The 22,550-nt window shown below is 32.2% G+C and overlaps 1 protein-coding gene across 4 annotated transcripts in view; it reads left to right on the top strand.

Annotated features, from left to right (window-relative positions):
- Window positions 1-22,550, top strand: part of DMD (dystrophin) — a 2,105,574-nt gene that overhangs the window by 811,635 nt on the left and 1,271,389 nt on the right. For all 4 annotated transcript variants that reach the window (XM_054470954.2, XM_063660502.1, XM_054470953.2 and 1 more), the window contains exons 31-34: window positions 12,704-12,814; window positions 13,214-13,387; window positions 16,461-16,616; window positions 22,377-22,547. In XM_054470954.2, the coding sequence (XP_054326929.1) occupies window positions 12,704-12,814; window positions 13,214-13,387; window positions 16,461-16,616; window positions 22,377-22,547 (612 nt within the window). The remainder of the gene's footprint in view (window positions 1-12,703; window positions 12,815-13,213; window positions 13,388-16,460; window positions 16,617-22,376; window positions 22,548-22,550) is intronic.

Raw genomic sequence — 22,550 nt, 5'->3', positions numbered from 1 at the left:
AACTAATTACATTAACTGCACATTAAAAAGAATTTATAATTGCAGTCTTCCTGTGTTTATTAAAGAAGCTAAATCTTATAACTCACTTTAAATATAATCGGTCATATTTAAATGTAAACATTCCAAGCTATCAAAATCAATGGCTTAAATATGATATAACTGCAGATTTTGGTCTATCAGATTGAGCTTATGATTTCATTAGGGAATAAAACGGACTCTTATAGTGTAAATAGGCACATTTGATTGCCTTGGAACAGTGTAACTTTATAGTCTGCTTTATTGATTTATGAGTTAGACAGCAGAAACCTGCAAAGGGGGAATTTATGTGATAATTGGATAATTTAGTCAAAGAAGAAAAAAATGGAGAACTAATCCAGATATTTGGGTTCAAATATTAAATCCCATATAGCCATAGTTGTAGACTTTTTATTTTCTTTTTACACAGCACAGTAGATGTGATGGTAAACCTAGTGCAGTTAATTTTGAATCTGTTCTAACATTGAAAGGCCACCCCTATGTGTTGCTGTACAGAACTTATTACTCTCCATTTAAGAATAATTCTTGTTAGTTTCATATGTTTAATAGTGTGGGAAACAGTCATAAACAAAAGTAGGAAATGTAAAATACTAGAAACTTGCCACACGTCACTGACTGTACTTGGAAAACCTGTACAGTATTATGTCCTCACGGGCTATATGATGAAGATATAGATTTCTTTCATATTATTTTGATGTGTACATTTTAAGTCTGCAATTAAACTATAGTATGCTTTTGTAAAAATCTATCTATAAATTCTAAATATAAGGATGAAATTATTAAAATTAATGGCAAAAACTGCAATTACTTTTGCACCAATCTAATAACATCACGCTACAGCCACAGTGAACACTATTGCAACACTCTGAATATTTTGAAGTGAACCAAATTTATCCTGTTATTTCCCAATTTTGTCTTATATAAATGGATATTTACTCCAAAGATAGCACACAGAAAATTTATTGATCTAAAATGCACAGCCAGATAACACTTAGCATAACATATTATGTTTTCTTTTTCTTTCAGCATTTATCGTGATTGTTAAATCTTTTATTTGCTTTTTTAAATATTTTATTTGCTTTTTAAAATTTTTCCCCATCTACTCCCATTCTCTACCCACTAAAGTTCAGCTGTAAGACCGTGGGCCACCCAGCAGATTTCTAACAAATAGCTGGCAAATTTATTGAATCCCACTGAGGTTTAGTCACTAAGTATGTGTCAGACAAATGTGATTGGTATTGTAAAATTTAAAATGTGAATAAGCCTAACATGGTCCTTGCCATCTTGCCACTCATTAGATAGCACCAAAGAAAGATAAAAGTTTAGAAATTGCTGGCCACTCACGTTTACCGTAATAGTCAAGAACCATTTTTCCAATGGAACTTAATAGTATCATAAAGACATCTTGTCATAATGCTTTATGATTGCCCCACTTTGAAGCTCTGAAAACCTTTCCAAAATACTTTAAATAGTATAAAATGGAACTCTTCACATGAAAAGGAAAGACTGATGGAAAATATATATATTTTAGCCTCTCTATGTATTACCTAGTTTTTAAGGATTATACCATGTGAATATCTAATATTTTCAAAGTATTCACGTTATTTGATAATTACAACAGCCTAATGAGGTATAAAAGTTGTGTTTGTTTAAGGGAATATTTGAAAACACTAGATGAATGGTTGAGGCATGGGGTGAGAACAGGATGTGAATGAAAATGGACACAAAGGTTTAGGGGTTAATAGAAAATGTCCTAAAGTTGGATTGTGGTGATGTATACATGAGTCTGTAAATTTACTAAAGTTCATTGACTATATGTTTAAAATGAAAATTTTATGGTATGTAAATTATACCTCAAAGTCGTTTTTAAAACCCTGTTGAATAGAGAATATATCAACTACTATTACATATTTAAAAAGATAATTTAAGGTTACCATCAACTTTTTCACTCCATTATTTTGATGCATAATAAAGGGTGAAATGTGATGAATGTTGTTAAATAACCTGGAATTAACTTAAATGTTAGATATTTATTGATGGCCTACTGATGTCTGCAAGATCTTACATAGTAATATCATAATGTTCCCATTGTTTACATTCTATTACATTTAATGAATTTTAATGCTAAAGCATTTTTACTGAAGCTGATATTTTAACTCAGATCTGCTTTCTCCACTTTAATAATTAGCCCTTTATTAAGTGAAAATTAACCTACAACAAGTACAATCTCCCAATTATTTCTAGGCAGCATTCCAAAATGTTCCCTAGAGTTTGATTTACTCATTTATCTATTTTGAAAAGTAACCATAATTACTTGAAAATACGTTATTTCTATTTTCAGTGTTTGTAGGCACGTAGTAGGTGTATAAACGTTACATGAGATATTTTGGTACAGGCATGCAATGACTAGCAGTCAAATCAGGGTAAATGGGGTATCTATCACCTTAAGCATCTATCCTTTGTGATATAAAAAATTCACTTGTACTCTTTTAGTTTATTTTACAATGTACAATCAAATTACTTTTTTTATTATGGTCATCCTGTTCTAGCAAATACTAGGTCTTACTCATTATTTCTAATTTTTGTACCTTAAGCATCTATCCTTTGTGATATAAAAAATTCAGTTGTACTCTTTTAGTTTATTTTAAAATGTACAATCAAATTACTTTTTTATTATGGTTATCCTGTTCTAGCAAATACTAGATCTTACTCATTATTTCTAATTTTTGTACCCATTAACCATCCTCACCTCCTCCCCAACCCTTGACTACCCTTCCCAGCCTCTAGTAAGGATCCTTCTACTCTCTATCTCCAGAGTTCAATTATCTTAATTTTTAGCTCCCACAAATAACTGAGAACATGGGATGTTTGTCTTTCTGTAACTGGCTTATTTCACTTAACGTAATAACGTACACTTCCATCCATGTTATTGCAAATGACAGGATGTCATTCTTTTTATGGCTGAATAGTACTGTATTGTTTATAGGTACCATATTTTCTTTATCCATTCGTTTTTTTAATGGACATTTAAATCCATTCTTCCAAATCTTCCAAATCTTGACTTTTGTGAACAGTGCTGCAATAAAACATGAGAGTACAGATATTTCTTCAATGTACTGATTTTCTTTCTTTTGGGTATATACACAGCAGTGGGAATTCTGGATTGTATGGTAGCTCTGTTTTTAGTTTTTTGAGGAATCTCCAAACTGTTTTCCGTAGTGGTTGTACTAGTTTACATTCCTACCAGCAGTGTATGAGGGTTCCCTTTTCTCCATATCCTCGCCAACATTTGTTATTGCTTGTTTTATGAATAAAACCATTTGAGTTGAAGTGAGATTATATCTCATTGTGGTTTTGATTCACGTTTCTCTTATGATCAATGATATTGAGAACCTTTTCATATACCCGTTTTTCATTTATCTTCTTTCAGAAAAAGTCTATTCAGATAGTTTGCCCATCTTTAATCAGATTATTAATTTTTTCCTATAGAGTTGTTTGAGCTCTTTGTATATTCTAGTTATTGATCCCTTGTCAGATGGGTAGTTTGGAAATATTTTCTCCCATTCCATGGATTTTCTCTTCACTTTGTGGGTTGTATCCTTTGCTGTAAAGAAGATTTTTAACTTGGTGTGATACCATTTGTCCATTTTTGCTTTGGTTGCCTGTGCTTGTCGGGTATGGCTCAAGAATTTCTTGTCTAGACCAATGTTCTGGAGGTTTCCCCCAATGTTTTCTTGTGGTACTTTCATAATTTGAGGTCTTAGATTTAAGTATTTAATCCATTTGGATTTGATTTCTGTATACGGTTCAAGATAGAGGTCTGGTTTTATTCTTCTGCATTTGGATATCCAATTTTTCCGGCACCATTTATTGAAGGACTCCTTTCCCCAATGTGTGTTCTTGGCACTTTGTCAAAAATTAGGTCCCTGTAGATGTATGGATTTATCTCTGGGTTCTCTTTTCTGTTCCATTGGTCTATGTGTCCGTACTTACGCCAGTATCATGCTGTTTCGGTTACTATAGCTGTGTAGTGTAATTTAAAGTTAGGTAAAGTGATTCCTCCAGTTTCATTCTTTTTTGCTTAGGATATATTTGCAGGTCTTTTGCAGTTCTATATAAATTTTAAGATTGTTTTTTCTATTTCTGTGAAGAATGTCATTGTTAGAAAATACATTATTATAATGGACTCTTCTATTACCATTGTCATTATTATAACTAAGCATAACATCGTTTCTCAGGTATATTACAAGTAATAATTATACACAATGTCCAATTTTTTATTTTTAAAAGGTTCTGTGGTCAGTATTACGCAGAAAAATTTATATGCTTTACTTCTCTGCTGGAGGTGTTTGACCCACTTTGTTGTATTTTCAAAATTAAAAGTTTAACCTAAATTTGATAAGAAGCCACAGACACTTTTTTCCTCCAGAAATATGTTGATATACCACAAAACTCATATGTCAAGGAACAATGTAGGGGAGACACTGAAATAGACTGTTTCCTTTGGCCTGTTGCATATTTCTGATAAAAGTCAAAACTTCTTTAGCTGACAAAATTTAATTTAAAGGTAATATTTTTCTAAGTAACTCAACTTAGGGGTGTTTTAAAAAAAGACTAGTAAAAAGCTGTGTGAATTTCTTCTTTTTTTACTTGTTGAATTGTTATAAAGTATAACCTGAAACTTTTCAACATTTTTTTTTCTATGAAAATTACATTTCTTGCATGTTCCTATCTTTGGAAAGTACATATCACCCCAAATCTTTTGGTATATTTTCTTTCTTTAGTTTTCTAAGTACGTGTGATATGTGGCCATTTCCCTTTCTTGAAAATAACAATTTCAAAATTACTGTCTCTTTCAAAATTACTAATCTAACAGTGGTACATTCCTCCATCAATCAGTAGTCTCAACATGAAATATTTTAATATTTTTTCTAAAATATTTTCTTATTTTTTCTAAATTTTTCCTTTCTTTGACACCACAGAAACTCCAATAATTATTTGATATCATTTTCTTTATTCTCTTAAATACTTTAGCCAGCTACATTATAATTTTGCTTGCCGTTTTCTGATATTAATTGGATATATGAAAATGGTCTGATGAAGTAAAGCATGATTTTAGAAAAAGCCCTGCTCTCTGCTCAGTTAATTGTAAAGTCCTATATTTAAAATGTGATTAATGTTTGAATGATTTTTTGGTTCTATAATTTTGTTCTTTACCATATTCAATGGAAAAATGATTAATTCGATTTCACTTGTTTTCCTACTTTGAATATGTAGTGCTGTGAACATAATTACTGCATGCTCAAAGGCCTTTTTTATAATGGAATGATGAGATAAGCTCAAATGTCTTTTTTAATATAATGGAATGATGATATAATTTGCTTTATATTACTTGACTTTGATGAAGAAAATCTAGTGATTCTGAAAGGTATTGGATTGAGAACACCTCATAGAGCATATGTGAGTGTTCAAATCAGTATCCCTGATTTGCTATTTCCTCACACTTTGTTTCCGTTAGAGTTTACTGATTATATATGAAGCCAGGCCGATAATTTCACAAGAATAGTTGTTTGTGGTTGGTTTATTAGTTTTCTTCAAATGCTTACTATCCATATCCCACTATATATATATATATATAAGGTGAAAATATAACTCAAATTATACATCCCTCACATCTGTGGGACAACTTAGAAATCTAGTAGACAAGTACAGAGATCATTTTCCTTTGGATTAAATCTTCTATCCCCAATGTTTTCTTCCACAATTTTATTTCTTTCATCATATTCTCATAATGTCAAAAAAGAAAATGATTACATTGTCTTTTTTTATGAGTGATTTTTACATAGGAGATTGTTCTTCCCAGAAGTTTCAATAATACTCTGTTATTTGTACAAGTTACTTATCTATTTCACAATAAGCCTGCACTAAAGTGATAAGCATTTTTTTACTTATGTGGTTCCAGAATAATATTCTGATGAGGTTCGGTAAAGTAGCTGGTAAAAGATATCCTAAGTACAAGCTAAAAGATAATTACAATTTGAATGTAAATTTTGTGGAATTAATGTGTAAAGATGTTGGTGAAATATGTGTCATGCATGTTTTACAGCTTACCCATAGTAGAATCAATTGGAAATATAAATACATTTTATTTTATAATTTTAGTAATGAATTCAATTATTATTAATGAATATGTTAAGTATATTGGATAGCCTTTTTCCAAATCTACCTGTGTGATACACTCTGGCAAAAAAAAGCAAAAGGATAACATCCACAAAGTATTGTATGATTCTTGGATACACATAATGTATATTAATAAATATTCTGAGAAGTTCTGTAGTATAGATACATGTTCATCTTTAATTTCCAAAATATGCTTAACCACTGAGTTCTTTTGAATGCATAATCTACTCAATGCAGAAAGCAAATTTTATCTCTAATCATATTGGAACAGTACTACAAACATGAGAATTTCTCTAGAAATGGCTATACATTATGATAAAAGTCTCACTTTTATATGATGTTCAATGATGATTTTTTCAATGTTAATAATTTTAGTGGTGGCGACCTTTCTAAAAACACAGAAGCTCATCCTCAACAGTTGTTCTAACTATTTAATAGAAATACGTATATTTCAAATTCCATGGAATGCTTTATTTACATTGAGCTCCAAATTGCCCAACATTCCAATCACAGGTTACTTGGTCCTTCATGTCCCCTGCCAACAGATGAAAGTCGAGTGTTTGGTTATATATTTGTAAGTTATTGTTGTTTCTATTATTTATGACTTATGACAACAATATGGCTCATTAGGGAAAATGTGGAACTTATCAGGAAGGCCTGTGTTGCAGTGATCACTTATGCTATTTTTGCTTTGCTTTGTAATGCCGAGCTTCTAGAATTTCCAGGGGCAATCTTTGAAAAAAAAATTATAAATAGAAAATTAAATGCTGGGTTATAGAAGGGTCTCTTGCACGTGAGAGGCATAGAAACTTAAGGTTCTATAGCTTCATACTAATTCCTCATCTAGATAGTAATTCTTACTAACTCACATTCAGTCTTTCTTTCCAGTAAATTAAGCACACACACTCTGCATGCCCCAAGCCTAATCTTTGCTAGCTTGTTTCCTACAGCCTAAAGTGAGATCCTATATTCTTATTCTCTGACCCTCCAAAACCCTTTCTCAGACATATGCTAGTTAAATTATGTAAATTTCCTAAAAATCACCAGATTATACAGCAGATATTGATATTTATCTTTCTGATCACAGAACATGAGTTTTTCTTTTTTTAAAATTTTTTAAAATTATACTTTAAGTTCTAGGGTACATGTGCACAATATGCAGGTTTGTTACATATGTATACATGTGACATGTTGGTGTGCTGCACCCATTAACTTGTTATTTACATTAGGTATATCTCCTAATGCTATCCCTCCCCCCGCCCCCACCCCACGACAGGCCCCGGTGTGTGATGTTAGTTTTTCTATTACATTGCATATATTTCTGCTTTGTAATTTACTTACATATCTACATTCTGCCTCTCAAAATAAAGCTTCTGTAAGTATAGGGGTAACAGTTTTGTTCTCACTGTGTGGAACTGAGTAGTAGAAGCTGAACAATTTGTTGAATTAAATTAACTAAATGCTATCAACATACAAATAAGATTAAATTTCTTTTTTTCCCACAAATGTCCATTTGGAGGATACTTTTATTTTAAAATCATAATTAAAGAGGCAGTATAATTGTTAAAGGGCAGCAAGTTTGTTACTTCCTAGTTATGTTACCTTGGGCATGTTGAGATTTCTACCTTCATTTGTACATGAAGATGATAAATACTTATGTTAATATGATTAGGAGATGGAATTAATTATATAAAGTGTTAGTACATAAGTTCCCACAAATGTCTGCAGTGGTGAGGATACTGATGATGGTTTCTTTTCTATTTTTTTTTTTTTTTTTTTGCTCTTCTTTGACCACTGTGGTATAAAAGGTTAAAGGACTATGTGTATACTTCATTTTTTCCTCTACTAACCTTGGAGGCTAAGGGGGTGGAAAAACTTTTAAATACATGTACACAGATATGATTACAGATATATAATTTGGGCCCTCTACCCTCTCTGAGTATATTCTTATTTTTTTTAATCAGTTTCCTTTCGAAGTCTCCACAATTGCTATTGAACTTTCATCACTTTGATTTAAATTCCACCTTGATTCTCTCCTGTCACCCTCAGCAGATACCTAGGGTTTTGTGCTTATAAGGAAATGACATGTTATATCGCTGATAACTTATAACTAAATATTTGTGCAAACAACATGGACAGGTATTTTTACCTATACTGTCACATCTGATCTTTTTGACCAAAACCAATGTAGTTGACTACTGAAGAAAGGAGAATTTCTCAGATAAGAAAACTTCATTGCTGGCTTGCTATTATCATTCTTGGGCTAGACATGAGGAAATCAAGGTTCAGAACATGTTGATGCTTTGCCCAAGGTGGCAAGAGAGAGCCCTGAAGTTTATATCCTGGTTACTGTTAACTCTGAGAGCACCAAGTAGGAAGCATTCAACTTCTTGCATCTTCACATCTTACTTTTGTTTTCTGAAAAAGAGCCACCTTTCCTCCTGTTAATATTTTCCGTTGGCCCTGAGCTTTGTGCTTCACTCTGGTTTTCTTGCTTTAAACAGGTTTTTTTTTTTTAATCAATTATTTTCTTACATTTTAAAAAAGTCACTTTATCTGTTGGCTCCTTTCATGGAGCCTTAAAGTATGTTCAAGTCTGATTGACCTGAATTTTATTATGTGTAGAGACAAAAATCTGCAAAAGTAATTTAAACTATTTTTATTAGAATGCTCCTTGATCCTTAATCAGGCCAGCCCTTGAAAATACGATTTCTGCTCTCATCATCCACTGTCTCTCTTCTAGCTGCAATGGTCATTGACGAGCTCATGTACCCTGATTACTATTGATCCAATTGAACCTATCTCAGACTGACACTGTTGACCTCTCTCTCTCATTCTTAAAATTCTCACATCAATTGATATGAGATTTTCTCTCTTTTCTAGTTCTTCTTTTCCTTCTCTTTGACTGTTCTTTCTCTTTATTTGGTGCTTTTCTTTCCATGTCAGTTAAATTTGTGTTCTCCGTGGTTCTCTCTTTGCTGTCTCTTCCTGCTTTCCTCTAACACTTGAAAACACTGAAAAAAAATACATATTGTACAAATGTACCCTGTTTCCCTTTCTCTCTCTCTCTGTACAGACACACATAGTGATTATTAAAATGCAAACTCACTTCAACATACTGCTGATTTACAGTCGTATTTCCTCCCTATGAATTTCCTTAGTTATCGGACTAAATATTAGCAATAAAACTACTGTTATCTGTGATTATGATCAATTTCAAATTTTGAAATTTATCTTCATGATCAAAATAGTGGTAACCATTCATTTGGGACATAAAGTTATTTAATACCTGATTTCTACCTACATTTCTTGTTATATTTTTGCCAAACTCCTTATGCTCTTCAGTGCCCTGTCTCCACACCTTGACTCTCTTCAACCAGAAATGCTTTTGTTTTTACAACTCCTATATCCTTGCATATCCAGTATGCATATACAGTATTTAGGACTCTTATTTAGAAGTAACAAAATTGAAGTAACTAAAGCAAAACAAATGAGAGAGAAAGATTTTTCATATGGAAACAGGAATGTGTCATAGAAGCCAAGGGCAATAATAAAGTTTTGACTCAAGAAGGGACTAATGGCTGTGTTTTGGTTATTTATGATAGCCATTTATTATTCCCGCTAATGGTTTTGCGTGTTGAGATAGCTCACCTGGATGGTTCTCTTTTGGGGTTTCTTATGTGATTTTAGTCCATTGTTGGCTGATACTATAGTAACCTGAAAGCTCAACTGGGCTGAACGTCCAAGATCACTCACTCACATGGCTAGCAGTTGTTGGCTGAAAGCCTACTTCTAATTGTTGCTGAAGCACTTATCCATGGCCTTTCGATGCGACTTAGCTTTCTCAGAGCATAATATGTTGGATGGATTCTAAAAGGGAGCACCCTAAGAGTGACTGTTCTAAAAAGATAGAAGTGGAAGCTGCCAGGCCACTTAAGGACTTTTGCCATAACTGGCAGTTGGACTATATTTTATTGGTCAAAGCAGTCAAAGAGTCAACCCAGTTTTAAAGAGCTGAAGAAATAAACTTCACCTCTTGATGAGGGAGTGGTAAGAGGAGCATGTGCTGTGGGAGCTATTATTGCAGCCCTCTTTGGAAAACGCTATTTACGGGCTGGGCGCGGTGGCTCAGAACTGTAATCCCAGCACTTTGGGAAGCCAAGGCGGGTGGATCACCTGAGGTCAGGCATTGGAGACCAGCCTGACCAACATGGTAAAACCCTGTCGCTACTAAAAAATATAAAAGTTAACTGAGCATGGTGGTGGGCACCTGTAATCGCAGCTACTTGGGTGGCTGAGGCAGGAGAATTGCTTGAACCTGGGAGGCGGAGGTTGCAGTGAGCCAAGATCGTGGCATTGCATTCCAGCCTGGGTGACAGAGCGAGACTCCATCTCAAAAAATAAATAAATAAAGCCATACTGCAGCCTTTTATTTGAAGCTATCAGTGTTTTTGTTAACACCTCACTCCCTATGCATCTACTTCTTTCTTCTCTCTCTGTTCATGGACCTTTGCTCTTCCTCAATCCCCTCTGCAAACTAGGGACTTCACAAGGACAATTTGCTAGTATAGGTGACACAATTCGAAGCACTCACACTTTGAACAGACTCTTCTGTCAATTCTAATTTTCTGAGAGAGATTCTGATGATTCTCTCTTGACACAAGCATTGTCTATATTCTGATCACCCATAACATGGAGTTGGCCAGAATTATGTGGCACAGACATGGTTGTTACTGGCCCACCTTTTTGAGGAGGATTAACATTTCCAAGATGAAAGGCCCTGGCCATAACCCCTCTAAAGCATCTTTTACTCCCAGCAATGCTTACTAATTATTCAAAGTTCTACTTTAACATCAACTCCCTTATGACATCCTCCGTACAAGCATCACTCCATTCTGTATACGTCCATCAAATTTTATAGATTCTGTGATGTTTCTTGCTCTATAAATAACATCATGCAGCTAGATGGATCCCTACTCCCAGATTCTAGGTTCCTGAAACATATCAGTATTTCTCACACAAGGTAGTTATTCAGCCAATGAAGATCATTGATATGGTAATAAAATAAGATACATTTATATGCGTATTTGCTCTCATTTGTTTTAAGGCAGAATTCTAACTATTTAGGTAATTCATAAATAATTTGCCTCTATAATTGTTAGGATTAATATTCTAAGGAATAATATTAAGGTACATCTGTGAATTTATAACCTTGCATAAGGAGCTCCTTAACCACTTAGCCCATGTTCTTGGTATAATTCTCATTACTCAGTTCAGGGCTATAGTTCTCTCTGGAAACTGCTAAGCAAAACTGATGTTGTCTTCTAATGATATGTATCAGAATTTACTCCAATTGGTGTAAATTCACTTACACTAATGTGCATTATACAAAATGATCTGCATGATAATGTTATGGGCACTCTGGTATAATTTAGTTTCTTCTCTAAATTATAATAATCTAAACATGACTGAATTTTAAATTAGAATGATTTGACCACTAGCTGATTTTGTATGGATTTGACAGAAAGAAATAAATAAATGTATTGTTTTTGTATCCACATGCTGCGGAGATCCATGCCTATAACTGGTTCAGAAATTCGTATGTTAAATGCAGAATATACTTTACAATAAAACTTGACCAAAAATCTCTTTATTGAATATATAAATATTGAAATGTTTTATAGTTATCTAAAATTCAAAATCAGTATCTGCAGGAAGCCATTAAATATCTATTAGACAAATAGCAATACCTGTTTGGGGAATTTAACTTCCATTTCTTAGATTCATAGCTTCCCTGAAATTTAACTGAAATATGGCACATAATGACTGAGTAGACAACACTAAGGCCAGGCATGGTGGCTCACGCCTGTAATCACAGCGCTATGGGAGGCTGAGACAGGAGAATTGCTTAAGGCTAGGAGTTTGAGACCAGCCCGGGTCACATAGCAAGACTCTGCCTCTACGAAATAGAATAAAATAAAATAAAATAAAAATAACGTGATTAAGGAGTATTTTCCACATGCAATTTTCTCATTATATCTCATCCCTGTCACAGTTGGCTGAATCTTACAGATTAACATCTTGTCTTTGGTCTGATTTGAGTGTAACTTCAAAGATAAAACATATCAATTCTACATATAAGATATAAATTGCCTATTGAAAATGATATCTGAAATAGTTGTTACTGACTCAAAATGATTATTGCTTTTCTCATAACAATCCCATAGGGAAGAAATAAATCATTTTACTTTGATAATTTATGAAAGTAAAAAATATTTATGATAACTCTATTTAGGTGATCCAGCTGCCTTGGCCTCCCAAAGTGCTAGGATTACAGGTGTGAACCACCACTCTTGGCCAATTTACAGTCATTTTAAAGGAAGCTACATGGTAGTGATGGTTGAGGAGAGTTTCTGAATTTTGTCTTCTTGGAAAGTTAGTTGTTCTTTGTAGAGCATGCTGACTAATAATGCTGTCCTCCCAACAGAAAATCCAATCTGATTTGACAAGTCATGAGATCAGTTTAGAAGAAATGAAGAAACATAACCAGGGGAAGGAGGCTGCCCAAAGAGTCCTGTCTCAGATTGATGTTGCACAGGTATATTTTATTTCAGAAACTAAGGAACATGTTTTTGTTGGGCATTATAACATACTCCAGTCTATATTAGACAACTTGATTATTGGCAAGATTGGATTTGAGGACATTATTTGAAAACTACAATTTGATGTCTAAACAATGAGTTTTTTGCTTTCTACATTTTAAAGATAAAATAGGTTAATAAATTACCTTTTATTTAGTATAACATTAAGAAAAAACTACTGAATTATTCTCCCAAATGTATGTTTTCCTGTGTTGGATGAATGGAAAAATATTGTTTTATTTTATTTTTTTTTCTGTATATCTTCAGAAATAAAGGCAAATCTATTAATAAAAATAGGACCAGTTATTGTTTGAAAGGCAAAATTAAATCAGTGCCTTTTTACACTGTCCTTACAGAAAAAATTACAAGATGTCTCCATGAAGTTTCGATTATTCCAGAAACCAGCCAATTTTGAGCAGCGTCTACAAGAAAGTAAGATGATTTTAGATGAAGTGAAGATGCACTTGCCTGCGTTGGAAACAAAGAGTGTGGAACAGGAAGTAGTTCAGTCACAGTTAAATCATTGTGTGGTATGTATTTCTGGTGACAAATGTGCGGGTACCCCTTGACTTCCCTCATTAAGAGGTATCTGCTCTTTTATAAGAGAAAATTGTTTTCAGATAACCATAATAATTATACTATGTAATTTTAAAATTGAGAACAAAAATCAGTACATGTATTGTGGCCTATTCTGTGTGTCTTTTTTGAATCTATAATTCTGCTAAGAACTGTGCAGAATATAAAAGGGTGTTGCTTGTGTTTAATTTTTATGATTCTTTAAATATACTTTAAATGGAAATCTAGAAAGGAAATATATTAATCTAAAAATAGTAACAACAACAGTAGTTGCAATAATCCTAACAACTTCAGAAATAATGGATGCCAAGTAAGCTAAAGGACATACAGAAGTCACCTATAATTCTTAAGGCTACAGATTACCAGAGAGAATTTAAGGACAGACAGCTGGTGAATGGCAAAGCAAGATTCCAATTCAGGTACTCTTATTCCAAACTTTAATAACTTTCCTTTAAACACCAGTACTGGATATACACTGAAATGCCTCAAGACAACACAGAATTAAAAGGCGTGGAAAGGTACAAATAGCCTAAAGCATAAATCTGATTTAAACTTTATAATATTGAACGGTGTCCTATGTTGCTGTTATTGGAAATTCACCAACTGAGATGATTCCTCTGAAAACATAAAGCTGAGGTATGATTGCATCTACTAGAGCAACATAAGTATTATTATAACTCTACATGTACTATCGACCATTAGAGTGGAAAGTCACATAAAATGAAAACACAGAATGTTATTAACATTGAAGGGAAAACGAGTCTATTTAGTGCTTGATATTTTAAGTATTGTTTCTACATCTACTCCATAATATCAGTGAAAAACAGATTCCTTCAGATACATTGTAGTCATATCATGAATGGGAAAAAATTTTTCTTTTTAACAAATATCTTAAAATAAATACACATATTTATGTGTGAAAAATATGAGGTATTCTTATTCAATAATATATTTTCATAATTCAAGCTGCATTTTTGTGGTATAATTACTTTAATTAATCTCACCCACAAAAAGAAACTTGGAATAGAAATGATAGAAAGTAGATAGTTGATATTAGATGAGTAAGGATAGGACTATATGGGAACATATCCCATCTTAAATTTTGCAAAAAAAAAAAAAAAAAAAAAAAAAAGGAAAGCATAAATGACCCAAGTACATTATTCATGACTAATATTTGCAACGTGAGCGCTTTTTGTTCTTTTCTAGAAACAGGTCTCTAATGTTACCTTATAAAATGTATCTAACAGTAAATATGAGCTGAAAACAATCTCTCCTGTGTCAAGCTGTGACTGTGCCCCGCGTCAGTACAAAAGGAAACTGCTCAAGGCACTTGCTCAACTGGTTTCTGGTTCTGGTTTAAATGTCAGGACCAATTCAAGCAGTTCTTTCAGAAGAATATCCTTACACTGTTTAGTTTTTTCATTATTTAAGATGCTTTGTGGTATATACTATAATCATAGTCTTGCCTTCAAGAAATGCTTGTCTATTTATTAAAAGTCTTACTGACATGAACACAAATATAAATAATATTTCTCCTCTTTGTTTATAAATAGTTTACTTGCCTATTGAATGAAACGATGTTAATGGCTAACGGTACCTTGAGGGAACTTTCTTTATCAAAATAAAGCATTTATATTTTTTGAAGTTCAGAGAGTAAATAATTTAGAAAAATCTCTGATTCCAAATTAGCATAGTTGATTTCCAACATAATAATTAATTTCAGTGTTTCCAGATACACAGATATTTTTATATCTTCTAAGACAAAAGTAAAATGAAGTAAATAATGTCATCTGGGAAGCTTAGACAAAAGTCATAATTATTAGTAATAAAGGAATGTTAACATCAGTTGTCAAAGAGAGTATTAATATGGAAATATACATGTAACATTAATCAGATAATTGTCCAGCCTTTACAAAATGTTTTGTTTTAGACATTACTTGTAAACTGAAAAGAGAAATTAAACCCAATTTTTGTTCTAATTCCATAAAAACAATCACCTACTAGCAGGTTTATTTTTTGGTAATACTAAAATAAGTACTGATAGTTCAGATTTATGACTAAACAAATTAAAGCAGAGATACATAATGTAAACTATTATATATACATGTATACATATATATACACACTCATATATATATTTGAATATATGGCCACATACATACAAACACATATATTTCTAGGAACTCTATAAAGCAAAATTAAGACATCAAGTGGTGTTGGAGTGGTGTTGGTGGTATAATTGTGAACACAGCTGTCTTCCAAAGTTATGACATTTGCTTTATGATGCTTTTTCATAGCAACCTACTTTTTGTGAAACCGTATGTGTGTGCTTTATAGTTGTGATGTACATGTGAATTGTAAATAATATTTTAATATCTGTTTTTCATCAGCACTTTTAAGAAAATAAAGTTGTGTAATTTAATTAACAGTAAAAATGACCTTATTTTCTTATATATGATATAATATATATATTAAAATTATGATGTAGAAATTTAGGTTCTTTACCTTACTGATATGTAAGTACCATGAGAACAACAGTGAATGTGTGTGTTTTGGCCACCACTGACTTCCCAGTGATTCAAATACTATCTGGTTCACAGTAACCACTCAATAAATACCCGATGAATGAGTGAATTAATTCATCCAAATTCATGGCTAGAATTATGTAACTCCAACATTTAAAATAGAAGTCATGTAAAATTCAGAATTGACCTTTATGTTCTTTGATTGAAGAACTAAATATATGTATATATATCACAAAACACACATATATATGATTAACTCTCTGTTTAATAAGAGTAGCTGCAAATTACACATATCTGCATGTGTGTAGACAATTAAAAATAGAAATATTAAATTAACAGAAAATGCAGAAGCTAGATATTGACCACCGCTGCAAAATGCTACTCTATTAAAATTGTAAACATGGAATAGCAATTAAGGGGATCTCTATTCATTTCTGTTAATAATATTATGAAGTAATTTAACTCTACTGATTATTATGTTTTGTTTTATGTTTAAACTTAGAACTTGTATAAAAGTCTGAGTGAAGTGAAGTCTGAAGTGGAAATGGTGATAAAGACTGGACGTCAGATTGTACAGAAAAAGCAGACGGAAAATCCCAAAGAACTTGATGAAAGAGTAACAGCTTTGAAATTGCATTATAATGAGCTGGGAGCAAAGGTGTGTGCATGCTGAGACCACAAACACTTCTTTCCACTTTCCTTATAAATTGTAAAGCAACGGGTAATAAATTATGTATGATTAGAGTCTTAGCAATTCTAAACACCTCTCTCTCTCTCTCTCTCTCTCTCTCTATATATATATATATACACACGTATATATATATATATATATACACATGTATACGTATATATACACGTATATATACACATATGTATATATGTATATATGTACATATATATACACACACATACACACAAAGATAAACATATACACATATTTCGATGTGGAATTCTCATTAAGAAACAATAATTAATCAGTGAGGCTCTGCATATTCAGATTGAAAAATATGTAACACTCAGGGAGGTTTTTCCTGCTCCATCAGATAGTTCTAAAAGGGTTTCTTTGTTGTAAATGTTCCTTATTTTCATTATATAAATCTACTTGTGATGACTTGAAGACTGGTAAATATTATAAACTGTATCTATTTATATGTAGGTCTAATGTAGTTAACATATTCCACATAGAACACATTAAGTATAATAATTACACAGTAATTATTTCCCTATATGGCCAAGACCTGCAAAATCTACCACACTTGGCTAATAAGATAGCATGGATAGCCAGTTAAGACCTATGGCTCTGTAATTATTTTTGTATCATTGTCCTGATCAGAGTCTCATGACCAACTCCACTTCACTGCTAATTCAAGATGCCTACATCTTTCCATCTCCTCTTTCCAAAACTGTGGGATATCTAGGATAGTTATGTCACTTCGCTCAACTCAAATATTCTGTATAGATTTAGAGCTTTGATGGCTTAAAATTATGATAGTAAGTAGTCTCTTCACTCTGTTGATTGTTTCTTTCGCTGAGCAGAAGCTTTTTAGTTTGATGTGATAGCAGTCATCTAGTTTTCCTCTTGTTGCCTGTGCTTTGGGAGTCAGATCCAAAAAAAATGCTTGCCCAGAACAATGTCAGGAAGCTTTTTCCTGTTTTCTTCAAATCATTTTATAGGTTCAGGTTTTAAGTCTTTAGTCCATTTTGAATTGGTTTTTTATATGCTGTGAGATAAGTGTCCAATTGCATTCTCACGCATTTGGATATCCAGTTTCCCAGAACCATTTATTGAAGAGAATGTCCTTTTTTCATTGTGTGTTCTTGGCCCCTTGGTTGATCAGTTGATCAGAAATATGTGGATTTATTTTTGGGCTCTCTATTCTGTTCCTTTGGTCTATATGTCTGTTTTTATACTACTATCCTGCTCTTTTAATTACTAGAGCATTATAGAATATTTTTGAATCAGGTAATTATGATACCTCCAGCTTTGTTCTTTTGGCTTAAGATTGCTTTGGCTGTTCTGGGTCTTTTGTTGTTCAAAATGAAATTTGGGATTGTTTCTTCTACATCTGCCAAAAATGTCACTGGAATTTTAATAGGGATTGCATTAAGTCTGTAAATTGCTTTGAGTGGTACAGACATCTTAACAATATTATTTATTCCAATCCATGAATATGGGATATCTTTCCATAAGCGACTATCTTACTATTTCCAAAAATGGACTTCTAACATTTTAATTTCATTCTAACTGAAAGAACTAAATTTCATGGAGGATAAAAAGTTATATTTTTACAACTCAGGTTCTCAACTTTAGTGAATAGAACAACATCACTGATAAAATTGTCACCTCATCTTAGACAGAAATACGAATGTCCATTTTTGAGAAATAGCTAAGGAGAGGCATATTTCTTGTATCTCACCCTGAATGTAGATTGAAGGTTGTATCTTGAAGATAATAGTTGCCAATTCCTTATCATAGAAAGTAAATTTTAGAATTAAATTGAAATCTGGAAATAACCATTTTTCTTAGATAGTCTTGTTTTTATATTTTAAAAACCCTCTAATTAATATGTGTTATGTTTTAAACAAGTTTGTTGCCATCCTATGACAAAAGATTCTCTTACTTTGTTACAAAATAAGAAACAACTGATACTCAATTGATGGGAAAGCATTATGATAATCTTGAAATAAAATACATTTCAACTGCTTGTTTGGTCTACCAAGGTACCTTTGGAATGAGATACCTTTATATCCTCTAGAGAAATTTATCATTGTTTAAAGATCACCACAGACAGAAAAATTGTATCTGCACTTGATACCTCATTCCAGTGCTTATCAATTTTTACAGATGCCAATTATTTCATATTTAATATCAATTATGAAGGACTGAATAATCTCTAGTCTCAAATGTATTAGAGATTGAATAATCTCTAATATTAATCCTAACGCTACAGCTTCAGTTCTGGAGACATATTGTTTTTATAATTATAAATTTTAAATTAATAAAATAAATGTATGTTATAGTTATAAATTACAAATTTTCAGTTCATAATTTGACCTGTGTGACTTTATACTAAAATAATGTATGGATGAGTATTTTTTAAATTAAGAAAATATACATTTTGGTAAAGGGGAGTTTCTCAGTTTACTTTTTAAAATAGAGTTTTTTTGTGTGTGGGCTTTTTATTTGTCATAGGAATTTTTACAAAATCATTGCAAGAGTAAATTTAACATAAAATAACAGAATAAGTCAATTAGAATTTAAAGCAATAAAGGTGACATTAGACGAATAATAGTGCCCTGAGTTGATTATTATTCAGAAATGAATGATTCTCATAATGATGTAAAACCCTATTTATTCCTGAAAATACGTATTTGAGAGCTTGTGTTTATTCTAACCATTTGCCACATGGTAATATCCTTAAAGCAAAATAAAAGTGTATGAAGAAATCATATTTAACTTTAATAGTATCACAGAATACAGCAAAAACATAGGCCAAACATTTATTTTTGAAGTAAATATTGATGTAGAAACATTTGTGACTAAGGGATCATGTATAAATTCCATCTTATAAAAATGCTGTAAGTCCTATATTCTTTGGCTGAGAATAAAAATATTGTCTGCATTTTGACTCAAAATATTTTCAACAGCAGTAGCTTTGTCCAATAAAAGCAAAGGCAACAAAGGGAATTTCATTACATTATTCTTTTTATGTAAGAAGGAACCCTTCTATTTTAATCATCTTCAGAATTTATATGGTTGTGTCTGCCACAATTCAGTATGCGTTACCTTTTTGGAGTAATCAGCTCTGGCTGCCATAACAAAATAAAATAAATTTGGTAAATTGATTTCTCCAAGTGTGGAGCCTGGGAGTGCAAGATCAAGGTGCTGTTCCATTTCGTTCCTGAGGAGAGCTTTCTTCTTGTCTTACCTTTTTGCTGTATTCTTATATGGTGATGAGTGGGGAGAGAAAATATAATTAATTTATTAAGAGATATTAAACCTAGCACCATTGATGTAATAATACCTATAACCCCTTTTTATTTCTCTATGCTCTGATTTTTATGGAAATATACATAAAATAGCAATAGTAATATCATCCCGTAAATACATTGTTAACTTCATGAAACAATGACTACTAAAACATTTTACTGCAGGTGGCATTCTGTTAAACGTATCCATTCCCCGCATACACACACAAAGTATAAAACTCAATTTTCCTTAAGATGGCAGTGTCTCCTGTTTTTTAAAAATGTATTTAGCTGGAAATAAACAAAATGAAATAAATAAAAATCAATAATGCATTAGCTCTGGGAAGATAGAATTTCTTTGAAATATTGAATCTGGAATCATTTTTCTACCAAGAGTGCATAGGAAAAATATGCGTAGAAACACATCATAAAGTATATTTTCCCCCACCCCCCACACACCCCTACAACACAAATAAAATTCTTGCAGTCAAAAGGGCAGATGCTTTTACTTAGGAAAAAAAAATAGAAGGGACAATCTGTTTAAGAAATGAATTTACAGCCTCAGCAACTAAATGTTTTCTAAATGTACACACACCTCTCCTAAAGAAAATAATGAATTTTGTTATTTGGAATTGGAATTGTTATCAAGGTTCCAGAATATTTATTTTGATTGTAGCATTTTAGATGCTTTATACATATTTTCATCTTTTGTGTTTTTCTTGCTTATAGCTAGATTCTTATTTTGGTTGTACTCACACATACACACACATATATGACTGATAAATATATGTATCAGTCAGTGGCACCTATTATGCCTAGGGCATAATGCACAAATACGCACTTGTGGTGGTGGTATTGTTTTAACCAATTCCATTACAATCGAAATTAATCTGGACTCTACCTTTCAGATTTATTAGCAACAAAAGCCAAATCTTGTCCATGTTTTATTTACCTGTAAGGTTGTAAAATAAATGTAAATAAAGCTTTTGCTCTGTACATTCAGGCACAGTTTTTTATTGAACCATCCCTAAAGGTAAATAATGAGAATAAAGGAAGGTATTGACGTGTTACAATATGTCATGCTCTCTCAAACTGTTGTCTGGCTTTACCCTCACAATATTCCTGTGTTCTATTAATAAGTATAGTAATCCCATTTGATAGATGTGTTAAGAAAAATGAGGTGTTCTGCCAAAAATCATACTCAAGTCGAGAGTCCACTAGGTATTGCAGAGCCTAACGTACTTACATTCCATCATGCTGTTTCTGCAGAGCCGGATATTTATATCTACTGTTCAGATTCCCAGGCTTCATGACAGACAAGGGTTTAAAAAAAAAAAATAGTGAAAACACATACCAAAGAAAAGAAAACCAGGAGCAACTTGTAAGAGTATAAACTCTTTATGTAAATTTTACCAGTTATATTTTCTAACTTGTAATTAATGATTTGCAAGTCTTCATTCCTTTATTCAATACATATAGCATATATAGCGAGACCTTTCTTTGTTCAAGGAACTTTCAGGAGTATAGAGGAGTAATCTATAGACGTGTGAGGCAAGAAGATTTGCCTTTAAGAAATTGTAATATATCTGGCTTTTGTTGATGGTTTGACTGCATTTAGTAGAAAGAGATGCTGGGCTTTTTATTAAACCAACCAACTGAAAATCTTAACAAAATATAGGCACATCTGACAAGGTGATGGAGAAATACAAATTTGTTCATTTCTTACGTGAGAATATGGATAATTTGCTTTTGAGGGTCTTGGTATCAAACACTGAGAACAGGAGCACAGGATCAAATAATTAGTTTTTCTATTAATGGGAACGAATATTGGCTTCGCATTCATCTTTTTGTCCCTATTGGATGGCAAAATTATGTTTAAGGAGGAAGTGACCTATTCACTGTATTGTTTTTGAGCAGATGTGAGACACTTTAAAGACGTAATGAGGATACAATTGATAATTCTAGGTATTACACAAATACTTTTACCTTTTGAGAGAATTAATCTTCTATCTTCATTTTGATTCCTTACCAGCATGAGCTAGCCTCATTTGTATATAGAGGATTGTAAAACTTCTTGCCATATTACTGACAAATGACAGTAAGTTTTCAGTGAGAAATGAGTTTTATCTTCACTTTGACTTATATCGTTGTATTTATCATAAACTTTGGCCATAAATTATCTTATATTAGAGAAAAATTCTTATAGGTTTCTTTTCTACCATGACAACATACAAGACCCTATCTTTAGGACAAACAATGTCATCTGCCCTGGACAATTTTTATTCACTCTTAATATTCAGAATATATGATTTTTATAAAATATTATTTTAAAACATGTACAAAAATAGTTATTTTAAATGACAGAAATATAAAAGTTCCAAATAAGTGGTTATAACTAAATTTGAATTAAAGAGTAAACTAAATTACATTTTATTATAATTCTTTTCAGGTAACTGAAAGAAAGCAACAGTTGGAGAAATGCTTGAAATTGTCCCGTAAGATGCGAAAGGAAATGAATGTCTTGACAGAATGGCTGGCAGCTACAGATATGGAATTGACAAAGAGATCAGCAGTTGAAGGAATGCCTAGTAATTTGGATTCTGAAGTTGCCTGGGGAAAGGTA

Source organism: Pongo pygmaeus, chromosome X, assembly GCF_028885625.2.
Source record: "Pongo pygmaeus isolate AG05252 chromosome X, NHGRI_mPonPyg2-v2.0_pri, whole genome shotgun sequence".
NCBI classification, from domain to species: Eukaryota; Metazoa; Chordata; class Mammalia; order Primates; family Hominidae; genus Pongo; species Pongo pygmaeus.
The sequence above is the reverse complement of the archived record's forward strand: the minus strand, read 5'-3'. Positions and strand labels throughout refer to the sequence as shown.